This window comes from Globicephala melas, chromosome 2 (genome assembly GCF_963455315.2).
Source record: "Globicephala melas chromosome 2, mGloMel1.2, whole genome shotgun sequence".
Taxonomy (NCBI): Eukaryota; Metazoa; Chordata; class Mammalia; order Artiodactyla; family Delphinidae; genus Globicephala; species Globicephala melas.
In genome coordinates this window covers 29,296,900-29,310,171 of record NC_083315.2, presented here as the reverse complement: position 1 = coordinate 29,310,171, position 13,272 = coordinate 29,296,900, and the positions used below count along the sequence as shown (strand labels likewise).

Genomic DNA, 13,272 nt, shown 5'->3' with positions numbered 1-13,272 from the left:
GCTTCCCTGGTGGCGCAGTGGTTGAGAGTCTGCCTGCCGATGCAAGGGACATGGGTTCGTGCCCCGGTCCGGGAAGATCCCACATGCCGCGGAGCGGCTAGGCCCGTGAGCCATGGCCGCTGAGCCTGCGCATCCGGAGCCTGTGCTCTGCAACAGGAGAGGCCACAACAGTGAGAGGCCTGCGTACCGCAAAAAAAAAAAAAAAAGATCCTACACCAAAAGAATCATGTCTAAGACTGACCTAGTCAAGAAAGAATTCTCTGATTTAGATCCACGTGCTCTCCTTACTGCTTCCCAGAGACAGTCTTATACGTGTGACCATTCATCCAGGGCAACTTCTCAGAAATACAGATCAGCAATAAGAACTGCAAAACTACCTGGGCATCTGGTCGCCCAATCCCAGCATCATGGGTGAACCTGCCTTCTCCTTCCCAGTGGGAATGGCGTGGCCACAAGGGCCAGGGAGCAGTGTTCCCAAGCAGCTCTCACAGCCTCACACATCCGCAGGTGCAGCAGTGAAGCATACAGAAATTGCGACGGGGCCCCTGCAGCTAATGCCCAACTCCACCGCCCGCCTACCACCGCTCCGCTCTTCCCCACACAGACAGGCATCACGCCCGTCAGCAGGCTGGCATGGAGAGGAGGGCAGAGCCACAGCGGAGAGACCCGGCTGGGTTCCCTCCTCTAAGATCCTGGGGGTCAACTGTGACATAACAGCTTAGTGTCTGTACCTGATTCTCAAACAATGCCTTTTATTTGAGGTAAAACCCTGAAGCTTATAAATGCTTATTCCTTATTGTACTAAAAGGCGCAATGAACTCATCTTTTTGGGCTTCTTATATTCAAAATATTGCTCACTAAAATAATTTTGACCTCTGAATAGGATCACGACCTCTAAGAATACACTCTATGATTAACTGGTTCAATTTTTCAATTTCAAAACTCTATAACTGCCCTCTGGAGATAGGAATACCACGGAGCTACAGACCTTACTCCCTGAAGCAGATCTCAGAGGCCAGGATTCATTAGAGTTCATCCTTCACCCAGGTCTCTGGTTATGAGACAAAGTTTAGCGGAATATCAACAATTTTAGGAAGAACTGTATGATCTGTCATGCATTCTTCTTTCTTAAGTGTTTTGTAAGTGGTGCTCCAAATGCAAAACTATGGTTGTAAAAACCGAGTATTATATTTTAATAGAAAACACTCAAAAACTGGGCCCTGAGTCAGCAGGATGATCATGGTCCGGGGTCTGTGACAAGCTCTTTGCCCAAGGAGCACTGTGGCCTCGATAAGTCGCACAAGTTCAAATGGAGAACAGGGGCTCAGAAACAGGACCTCCTATGTTCCCCCAAGGCTGAGCCCTCACTTCTGTTTAGAAAGGCATCAGGTGGACAGTCCATTGCAAACGTGCCCTGCCGTGGGGTGTGTGTGTGTGTGTGTGTGTGTCTCTCTCTCTCTCTCTCTCAGTTAAGTGCGCTCACCGAAACGAAAGTAAAACAGTGGCCGGTTTCCTGCGGTGCTGGCCGCCCGCTCTCTGACCGCGGCGTCTCGGATGTCACACACCCCGATGTTGCCAGCCTGCAGCATTCTTCTCGGGGCTCCTTCACTGTGCTGCAGTCTACACCGGACCACGGCAGCTCCATTCGCTGCTGTAACAAGTTGAAAAAAAACTAATTAATTCAAACTTTAGTTTTTTTTAAATTTGTTACAGCACCGAGCAGAGCGGCCGACCCCATGCAGAACAGCATAAAGAACATCAAAGGGACCACGCCACACAGGGCCACCCTCAGCGCTCAGCAACACGGGTCAGCCACGTTCCTGGCACTGTCACAGCTCCAGAGCCATCTTCTGGGAAGGTGCAGAACTGCTTCTGTTTCACTTTTGTTTGGTAAGGCACGGACAATAAAATCTAGCAACCCAAAGGGCCTACAGTCTCCCCGCCAGCCTTCCTCCAAGACCAGGAGGGGCCAAGTGCAGACAGGAATTCATCACAACAGCTCTGCTGGAGCACGAGAGGAGGAAAGCGGGGAGACCACATCTACTCGTCTGCCCACGTGTGCTCTGAAGTCTCTCACACATGGGGTCAGCTAGACAACACACTTATGTTCCATCCACTCAGACAGCGCAGAGCTTCTTCCTTTTACAGACTAGACAGCAGGAAAACCCAGGCCGTCAGCTAAGGCAGGCCCACGCAGCCGGTCCATCTTTATGTTAACTCTCTTAAGTACCGAGAAAAGAAAGAAATCACACACAACCAAACAAAGCTAAAAAAGCAGCAGAAACTCAACACACAAGTTAAGTGTCCTGGAATGTGAGCCACAGGTGGGGACACTCCTTCTGCGCCCACAGCACTGGAGGCTGTGTCACAGCCCGGAGAGCCGGTGGGCCTGCGCTGGGCCTGCACATGCAGACTTGAACCTCTTCTAGCAGAAGCGGCTCAGCAGAGCTTCACATTTGTTCCAACACTGAACACTGGAGAGTCTATTTCTGTTGCTGTCCTTCCTCCTGGAGGACTTGTGTTAGCTTTAAGCCATTCCTAATGCCCAGAAAATTCTCAAGGTTGCCCTTGGGCTGAACTGAGCTTACATCAGAACGGAGTGTTACAACTGCAGCCCAGTATCATCTTCCTTTCCCTGAAATGTACAGAACCCAGCTTGAGGACAGAAATTCTACACACTTGCACACGTGCAAACGCTGGAATTAAACAGGATTTGTACTTGGGGAAGAATCCATTACGTTGACAATCACGTTTCAAGAAACAACCAACCTTTACAATTTTATAATACCAGGCAGGATGTTACACCATTTTTCTAGATTTCTAGATTGGCCCTCCACCCCGCACCAATGACGTCAACGAAAACCTTGGATTAATTTAAATCATTATCAATAAATTTAACTTACTAAGACAAAAGTCATGTTTAAACCATAAATGCTCTCATATTTTTTATGACTGTAGCCATTTTAAAGTAATCAAACATATTACTGCAGCTCTATGAATAAAATACCTATTAAATTTATTAGGCACATTTATAGAAAAGTCGTATGTATCTTCTAAATTCACAAAATATCCTGCAATCACACAAAGGAGTAGGATGTGCCTAGTGCCACCTCAATGGCGTGATCTGCATGCAGACTGGGGACTGAGGGAGGACTTGTGCTCAGCTGTTCTCTCGCGTGTTACAGTTAACTCTTAAAATGGGATGCTTTATGCTACTCATCAAGGTTTACGTACTCGGAGGCTGGGGCAGGTAGGCTCCAATCAATTTCGATCTCTTCTTTTCATATCCTTTTTGTGTGATGTCACCTGTAAGAGAAGGAAAGGGAAGTTCAGAATGCTTTCACAGGTAGAGCTGAACACTCAACTGTGAAGACACAGTCACATCTGTGTGTGTCTTCTATTTCCTTATAATTATAATTTAAGAAGAAAGCACTTCATATCATTCACCTTGACATTTCCTCTGCTCACAAATAAATACTCATTTAAGTTATATAAAATCCTTCACTACGCGCACACATGCTTGTCCCTGGCCGCTTCTCACAAGGTTTTGGGTCTGATGGGGTCCAGAATTAGATTCTTGCAATCTTATTCACATCTGTGGGGCAGGAAACCTCCCCGATCTACACGGCTCTCATTAACTCAATCAACAATGGATTCTGCAGGTGTCTACCCCAGTGAGAGCTGGCCAAAACCACCACTGATTAGCATCTTCCTCCATTAATGAGACTTTTTTTCTTATCAGGCGTGTCGGTCCCAAGGACTATACTTACTGCTAGCGTATTTTTGAAAATAAGTGTCTAAGATGAAATGAAACAGTAGATAAAACAAAGCAAGAGAACATAGGACCTATGGAATCCAAAATATATGAGAAAGAAGCTTATCAATAAAACAGGAATTAAATTGCTGATGCCAGAGATTCAAGAGCCATTGCTAGGCTGGCATTTTCCCCAAGTGCCAAGTACCTGAGACAAATAACCTTTATGACGTGCAACAGCCTTTCCCAATTACAAGCTCGAATGTACCCAAAATGCTGATTTGTGCCCTTGAATTTTTCTGAAACTGTTAATTTTTTTCCTAATATTCTGACCAAGCCATCATTCCTAAAAGAGCTAAACACTAAAGTTTCAATAAAAATACAGCAAACAAATGAAAAGTTATAATGAGTCACACACAAGTTGCTAAGTCCGCTTTTCCTGGTGGTGGTGCTCGCTACATTTGATCAAACCAGAGGGCACCCTGACCCAACCAGCTCACAGCTCACTGCAGTCTTGTCCAGCCCACGAAACACATGACTAGTTTATGCACATGGAGCTGTAAACAACATAAATAAATGAAAACACAGCCCGCTATTGACTATTGAGCATTTTTGGTGCTAAAACACACTGACCGCTCTTTGAAGACAATAAAACTACGAGAAAGCTATTTTTTGTGCTAATTGTGCTGCTGCTCAGCATTTTATAAACTCAAAACTAGTTTGCTCCCTGAGGGGTTGCCTAGAGGAAAACAGAAGCACGAGACAGGGAAAGGAGCACGTGTGTGGGGGTGTGTTGGTGGGAAAAGCACATACTGGCCTGTTGGGAGGCCACCTGAGCACAGGGTAGACACCTACTGTTTACCGGGTGTTTCCCTCCAGTGTTCTCCCTTTCCCAGCCAACCCCACAGCTGCTCTGCACAGTCCTGCCATCAAATCCTAGCCTGATGAACGAGCCCCGTCCAGCTTGTTCTTCACCCAAAGTTCAGCTTAAGTTTTGAGGAGGAGATCAAGATGGCAGAGCAGGAAGATGTGGAGCTCACCTCCCCCCATGAACAAATCTAAACTACATCTACATGTGGAACAATTCTCACTGAAAACTAACTGGAGACTGGCAGAAAGACTCCTGTACAACTGGGGCTATAAGAAAGAGCCACATGGAATAGGGTAGGAAGAGAAGTGATCTGGTCAGGAGCTGTGCCCCACGGAGGGGACTCAGAGGAAGAGGGAGACCACAGGAGCAGAGATCTGCCCTGGGGAGTAAGCGGTTTGGCCACAGATCAGGCTCCCTGGTCCTGGGGTCTGACACAGTGAAGATGAGTGCCCTTGGCTGGTTGGAGGGCCCATGGACTAACGGGAGGGCTGTGGGAAGCCTGGGCTCCACGGTGAGGAGTGTGCACGCCGGCTTGCTCCCATGCAGGGTGGAGCGAGGGCTGCTCCAGCAGCTGCTGGTTTCCCATAGCCTCAGCCAAGCGACCACTCCAGTCCCGCTTGCTTCATGATGGGGAGAGGGTCCAGCTGTAAGACTCAGAGCAGCTCAGACCCAAAGCAGCGACTGAGTGGGGTGGCGGCAACCACTAGCAGCGCTTACACAGGTGGCGAGTCAGAAGCAGCCCTGACCTCTGTCAGTGGCCAAACCCCCCAACCCCGCTGAGAGCCCACACAGGCACCTCTTGCTTCAGCACTGCTGGGGCGACGCGACTGGTGCGGGGAGCGTGGAAAACATACACTTAAAGGGAATGGAGCCGGCTTGGAACTGACCCTCAGGGCTTCTGCTCCAGCAACTTGGGACCTGGCCTGGCCCCAACAGGATGTTGATGCCATCGAGCAGAGGGGAAGCCCAGCTCACACCTGGCTGCAGCCCTCACCCCTCCATCTTCAGCCCCTCCTCCTAAAAGTTGAGAGCTGCCAGCACACCCTGGGGGTAAGACATGACTTGTGCTCACAACAGATAATGAAGCAAAAATAAACAAGTTACCAGATAAAGAATTCAAAGCATTAGTAATAAGGATGCTAACTAAACTTGGGAAAGGAATAGATGAACATGGTGAGAATTTTAGTAAGAAACTAGAAAATATTTTTTTAAAAAAGAACCAGTCAGAATTGAAGAATACAATAAGTGAAATGAAAAACACACTAGAAGGAAAGAAAAGCAGATTAGGTGATAGTGAAGAACACATAAGTCATCTGGAAGATAGAATAATGGAAATCACACAAGAAGAACAGTAAAAAGAAAAGCAAATTTAAAAATGAGAACAGTTTAAACAATCTCTGGGACAACATCAAGCACACTAACAACCACATTATGAGGTTCCAGAAGGAGAGATAGAGAAGAGGGTAAAAATGTATTTGATGAAGTTATGGCTGAAAACTTTACAAACCTAAAGAAGGAAACAGATATCCAGGTACAGGAAGCACAAAGAGTCCCATCCCAAACAAGATGAACTCAAAGAGACCCACATCAGGGCATATCATAATTAAAATGGCAAAAGTTACAGATAGAGGATTCTAATGGCAGCAAGAGAGAAACAAAGAGTCTCATTCAAGGGAACCCCCATAAGGCTATCAGCTGATTTTTCAGCAGAAATATTGCAGGCTAGAAGGGAGTGGCATGATACATTTAAAGTGCTGAAAGGTAAAAACCTGCAACCTAGGATACTCTACCCAGCAAGGTTACCATTCAGAATTGAAGAAGAGATAAAGAACTTCTCAGACAAGCAAAAACTAGAAGACTTCATCAATACTGAAGCTACCCTAAAAGGAATGTTACAGGATCTTCTCTAAGTGGAAAAGAAAAGGCTACAACAAGAAGAATCTATAGGAAAAGAAAAACCCCACTAGTAAAGGCAGACATACAGTAAAGGCTGAGGATCAACCATTTAAGCTAGTAGAAATATTAAAAGACAAAGTTCAGCTCAAGTTTTAAAAATTTCTCAGATGAACATTTAAGTATTGGGGGGGGGTCCCTCCCTTGAAGCCAACCTCAAAGGACACTCACTATTCACTCTCATTTTAAATGTGGTCTTACTTTGGAAAGCTCCAGCTGTTAAGATCCTGGCCTAAAGGAACACAGGCGCTTTCCGCGTGAAGCCACAGCTCCTCTTTAAAGGGGAGATGCTAATGTTGGCCTCACAGGGGTGTCCACTCAGGTTCCTGACCCCACAGACTCAGAAAGGCTGGGTGGGAGGCGGAGTCAGTACCTCCACGCAGGTGTTCTATTTCAGCTCCACTACTAAATCATGCCACTAAGCAGTCAGCTCGGAGAACCTCCGGATATGACTCAGAAATCCCAGGCTGCTATCATCTTTCGAAACCTAGAAGAGGGAAAGGGAGACACTATTTATTGAATAACTTCCACACCCCACGAATTTTATCTAAATCACAGGTTGGAAAACTACAAATCCAGCCTGTGGGCTGTTTCTGGAAATAAAGTTTTACCAGCACACAGCCATACTCCCTGGTAAGCACCACAACACACAGCGTGCAGCCTGCATAGCCAGAAGTATTAACTACACGGCCCTGTCCTATGCGTCCTAAATAATCTCTTTTAATCCTTATAACAACTGATGTTACAGGTAAGAAATCGAGGTGCAAATAATGGTTATGTTTCTTGCCCAGGCCCCCAGATCTATGAAGAAAACCACCTCTGTCCAAGTCCAAAACTTCTCCCATGAAAGCCACACCTAGAGTCTCCACTCGAGCCTCCACTCTGTGACCACTGGTCAGCATTCTTGCCACCGAATGTCCTGTCCAGCTCTCCGCCTGATCCGGACGCCCTCCTCAGGGACAACCTCTCACCCCACTGCCTGTTTCCATGCCCCCAGCCCCTGCCCTGTCTCAGTGACATCCCAGCCTTGAGCTCTGGCCACACAGATTCCTGCACAAGTCTCATGAGGCCTCAGATGGCTGCTTACAGTCTGTTTTTGTAACATATACGAGTGGCTTATCTTCAAAGCCGGGCTGTGACACCTTCACGGGTCAGTGTCCTACAGAACCGAGTATGACCCCTCTGTTTTACAGACCAGGACTATGTATTGATGGAGTTAATCACAAATGAGCAGCAGACACCAACATACAGAACGACTTCAAATAAGTGACTGGACAGATGCTGCATTCATAATCAGGGAAAGTGCCTGGTGATTATTTAACTGTTTGGTGGCCATGTGGGGAAAGGACAGAGGGAAATCGATGATTATTCCATTATTAAAGTGTGTGAAACACCAGCCTGGCTCATGTGTTACGTAAAGGATCCAGCGTCTGCGGCAGGAGCAGGTTCCTCAGGCGTCCCAAGCATCAGGGCTAAAATGTCCTCGCTGCGTTTCCTTTTCCACGCAGGAAGTCCAGTTATTTTTAACTCTGGAGCTACTTTAGCATCTGGTAGACTGAGGTCCAAAAGACTATCTATGTCAAACTCACTGCAAATTTATATAAGTAGGGCGATCTTGTGTTCTGAAGCAACCAATGAGGATAATATAGTAAGACAGATAAGAGAGGTAGATGAATGGAGATAGAAAGAATAAATTGAAAGGATAGATAGACGACTGATAGAAGGAAGGAAGATAGATGAAAGATGGGTAGGAAAGACAGAAGCTGGCTAGCTTTACACACAACTCCATCCACCCAGAGCCCCTCCTTCGTTTCTGCCTGAGGTTGACCTACAATCAGTGCCATGGTATCGCCATGGAAACACACAGTGTTTCTCTTCACTTTACATCCATTCAGGCTAAAGCTGGATGCTTTAGCATCCAACTTTGGCTGCTCCTCCCCTCTGCTCCTCACTTTGGATCTGTAATGAGCACACAGTCTTCAGGATGAAACTCTGTAAACTCAATGCAGAAAGGCTATGAGAGAGAGGAACCCTACTCCACATCACATTTCTAAGCAAGACTTTATTAAAACCTATCAATCTATAAAGACTATTCCATGGTTTACAGCAGGTTAATTAGTATTCTTTCAACCTGTAAGCTAAAAGAACACTATCAAGGAAACACATAGATCACTTCGCCCATGCTGCGTCTACATTTTGCTCCTTGAAAAGGCGCAAACAGTTGCTGATGTTAAAGGACATGGACCACAGGATCCCTTGCTTGAGAATTTCCCATACAAAATTCCAAAGAGTGTATTTTCCATGCTTTGATACTCAAGACACCCATCTAACTCTCCTTTCATTTTAGGAATAAGAATGTATGACAGAAAAGTAAACACATAAATCGTTTGTAACTTCAGTGAAGAGAAAATAAAAGTGATTTTTTGAGACACTTTCTACTTTATCAAAAACGTTATTTATATTATTATTCTTGGACAAAGAAGCTCCATAAGACCAAGAATTACAACAGTAGAAATTAAAGTTCTCATGTGTTCTGTAACAAAGGAAAGAGAGATTTACAGCCAAGTCATAAATTTGAACTGAAAATGCAAGTCAAGTAAAGCCCCCAATGTACAGTTGAATCTCACTAAGACAGAGACCATTCTCCCCCCCGCCCCGCCCCCACCCTGGGAAGAATTCTTTTTCTTACTTATATTGTAGTCCAGAGTTTCCAGGCAAACCCTGAGTCTTAGAAAAGCGAAGGAAAAAACAGCCTAGGAAATGCAAGAAGGGAGGTGATACTGCAGCTCCTCTCTTTTTCCATCCTGGCCTCATTCTGGCAAACTTGGACCCCACAGGAATTTGCAGAGCCCTGTGGGTGTTGGGTCAGAATAGGACAACCCGTAGAGCCAGGAATACCCCCAAGAGGGGAGTGTGTGCCCCAGAGCCACCTCCACAGCTGGGTAAGCGCCGAGTAAACAGACCAGCCTAACAGGGATGGTTTCCATTCTTGGTGTCAGGAGTTTATTATTTAATGCTGGAACGAATGCTTTACATAACAAAGCAATCATTTCCATGTTTGGAATTTTATGGCTGTCAGGAACCTTCAGAACGCCTCTCTCCTAAGCCGCTGGCTTTATAAGGCTTAGGGAGCACCCTTGACGGCCTTCTCCCTCCCACCCAGCTGCTGGAGGCACATTTGTCATCTCTGTGGGAAGCTTTTCTTTTCTGCAGAGAGACTGTGCTGTCCTGGCAAGAACCCACCTGTCCAGGGGAGTAGAAGCAGGCAGACCGGGAACCTCTCCTCGCCCTGAACACAAACCATACGTCAGCTAACTTCTCTGGTCTCATCTTTCTCAGTGATAAAATATTGGTAATAACACCTATCACCTTCCACCGTAGTTGAAAAGATCAAATACACAGAACGTGAAACGTCTCAGAAAGCATGAAATAGGGAAGAAAACATAGTTTAAAAACCCAGCAAGTACTCATGTGGTACCGACTACACGTGCAAACTTGTGAAGGACACTACCAGGCTCCCAGGCGCGGCACCTGCTCCGAGTTGGGCGGGAAGAATTCCATGCTGGGCGAGCCAGCCAGCAGTACATGCGAAGAGCAGGATGGCTCCAGGGGACGGAGGCCGAAGGCAGCAGATGACAGAGTATCAGAAACCCCGAGGAAACTTGAAATCCCAACCTCTTAGGCATCCACGCGCTTCTCTTTTATCCCCGCCACAGTAACTGGACCTGGGGTGCCATCAGCTCTCCCTGTGTCGACCACACAGCAGCTCGCAGCTCTGGATCTCAGTCCCCAGCGCCCGCCCGCTCCCCACCCACTGACCTACCACTAGGAGGGTGGTGAGACCATGGGGCCTCGTCCTCGGAGCCTGGCGAAGGCTGCTCCGGGACTGCGCGCAAACCCATCAGCAGCACCTTCACGTCCTTCCAGAGCCTGGGTCCACATCGCGAGATGTCACATCACTTCCCAATTACTGTGTTTTCCTTTGTTACTATCTTACGACTGGATTTATCGCTCTTTCATTTTTCTCAGGTTTATGCCATATTTCCAATGTAAAATTTAGAAATTTGAGTTCTATAAGGATATTTTAAGTAAGGTAATCAGGATAAATATAAACCCTCCTCTAGGATTATAAAATCACCAACGCTTATTCAAATGCTCAGGATGATGGAAAAAAACTCTCAACATGATTGGGATTTGTACGTTTATGGGAATAACCATAAAGTTCCTCAAAACATTTAGTTAATGGCATGACCAGAAAGAAAAATATATATTTTAAATATGGACTATGTTGAAATCTTAACTCTAGCCAGTAAGGTCCGGATGTTACCACTTAACTTTGACACTTGTCAGAGTCAGGAAGGGTGAGTGCAGGTCTACAAACACAGGGGCACTCCCAGTTCCAGCATCTTTTCATCCTCTTACAGTCTTCCACAGAACAGAAGTTTTCATCTTGATGAAGTCCAATTTATCCATTTTTCATCTTAGGGACTGTGCTTTTAGTTTCAATCTAAGAACTCTTTGCCTCATCCTCAGATTTGAAGACTTCTCTATTTTGCTAGATGTTTTGTAGTTTTACATTTTACACTGAGATCTATGATCCTTAATTTTTGTATAAGGTGTGGGATTCAGGTCTAGATTTTTTTTTTTTTGGCCTATGGATGTCCAATTCCTCCAATATGATTTATGGAACAGGTCATCCCTCCGCCATTGAATTGGTTTTGCTCCTTGGTCAAAAATTAATTGGGCATTTTGTGTAGGTCTGAGTTCCCCACCCCATTCCACTGCTCTGTGGGTCTAACCCACACTCTTGACAACTGTGGCTACACAGGAAGCCTTAGCATGGGGAAGAATGATTTCTCCTACTTTATTCTTTTTTTTTTTTAACATCTTTATTGGGGTATAATTGCTCTACAATGGTGTGTTAGTTTCTGCTTTATAACAAAGTGAATCAGTTATACATATACATATGTTCCCATATGTCTTCCCTGTTGCGTCTCCCTCCCTCCCACCCTCCCCATCCCACCCCTCCAGGCTGTCACAAAGCACCGAGCCAATATCCCTGTGCCACGCGGCTGCTTCCCACTAGCTATCTACCTTACTACGTTTGTTAGTGTGTATTCCTACTTTATTCTTATCAAAGCTGTTTTGGCTATTCGAGGGCCTTTCCCTTTCCACATAAATTTTAGGAAAAGTTTGTTATGTCTACCACAAAGCTGAGAACTTGATAGGCATTCTCTTAAATCTACAGATCAATTTAGGAAGAACTGACATCTTTACACATTGCATCATCTGATCCATGAACAAGGTATTTAACTCTGATTTCTTTCACCAGCATTTTGTTATTTTCATCATCCTGATCCTTTGATAACGCACATTTCCATATGGAACCTCTATCCTTAGGTTCCCAAAGAAAACAGTCCAACTCCAGGTCAATTCTAGAGTGTATGTGCCTGGCTCATCCCCTTTTGACCATTTCGGACGACATCCTCTGAGCCATCAGCCGGGATGAACGAAGAAGGGAGGGCCCAGCCCTGACCACATGTGACCTGACAGTAAGAAAAACCACAGCACAAGCAGCCATAACCCTGTGTGTGGAGAAGGCACAGACCTGGATTCGGGAAGTGGGGACTGGCTCCCAGAGGGTCACTTACCCAGCTGTAAGTCGGCTAGGAGCACAACCTCCCCAGCCCTCAGTTTTCCCATCTGTACAATGAGGAGCCAGACTCGGATCTACAAAGCCTCAAGAGCCCTGCAGTGAAAGCAGGGGTGCAGAGCAGACCCAGAGGGCTCCCCTCTTAGAGGTGAGACTACGGAGAGGCAGAGAGATGTAAGGGAGGACAGGAATGCGCACGCGAGAAGGGACAGAAGGGAGCAGGGGTTTGGTTCTGTGGAGACTGGGCAAAGCGCAACATGACAAGCAGCTGCAGCGTGCGTGCGAGAAAACGTGCAAGAACCCAGAAGTTCAACGTGAAATACAGCAGGGGATTCACCACAGGATCCTAAGACAAGAAAACAGGGCTTATGAGAATCAGATAATTTTAATTAAGCCTAAAAACACAGTTTAGGAGCGAAGCATGGTTTAAAATTTCTCTTTGAATGTGAAGCGGTAGGTTGGTAACTAGGGCATCCAGTCCACGCTGAAGGGTGCTCGTGTTCTCCCGACATTTGGGGAGGGGCTGCTGTTCTCACCCAGCATCCCAGGCAGACCCTCAACCCAGAGCACCAAGTCCTCCACTTACTCAGAAGCCCACTCTCCTCCTTGTGCCCACCCGTGGGGTCTCACTGCCCCCACTGGGAGCCCCGCAGTCCCAGGATGCCACGTCACACCAGGTGAGCGCATCACAGGTAAACAAGGTCTAGGTTCTGTGCACTAGCTTCCTGGCTTCAGGCAACCACGTTCCCCTTTCACACTGTAAACTCCTCATCAGTAAGAACATCCTCCATCCCATCATCACTGGATAGGGCACAAAGCGAATACATCCACCACTTGGAGCCTCAAGCCGTGAGGACCACCCCGCTGGAGATTCCATGTGTAGGGGGCAGAGGAAGGGCCCCTTTCAAAAATCGGACAGCTCTTTTGTTTAGAGGCAGAACCAAGGCAAAAACTGCTTTTTTTGAGCAGGAACAAGGCCCTTTTAACACAAGATTTACAGAGCATTTATGTAAATTACATGTCACAGGAACATGCATGGAC

General features: G+C 46.4%; 1 protein-coding gene across 2 annotated transcripts in view; it reads right to left on the bottom strand.

Moving 5' to 3' along the window:
* The window catches only part of DIP2C (disco interacting protein 2 homolog C), a 358,664-nt gene that overhangs the window by 180,700 nt on the left and 164,692 nt on the right, over nt 1–13,272 (bottom strand). Inside the window, exons 2-3 of one of the 2 annotated variants that reach the window (XM_030878350.2) lie at nt 3,235–3,306; nt 1,484–1,651 (exon numbers count right to left, since the gene is read on the bottom strand). In XM_030878350.2, the coding sequence (XP_030734210.1) occupies nt 1,484–1,651; nt 3,235–3,306 (240 nt within the window). The remainder of the gene's footprint in view (nt 1–1,483; nt 1,652–3,234; nt 3,307–13,272) is intronic. The other variant, XM_030878352.2, reaches the window with a different exon arrangement.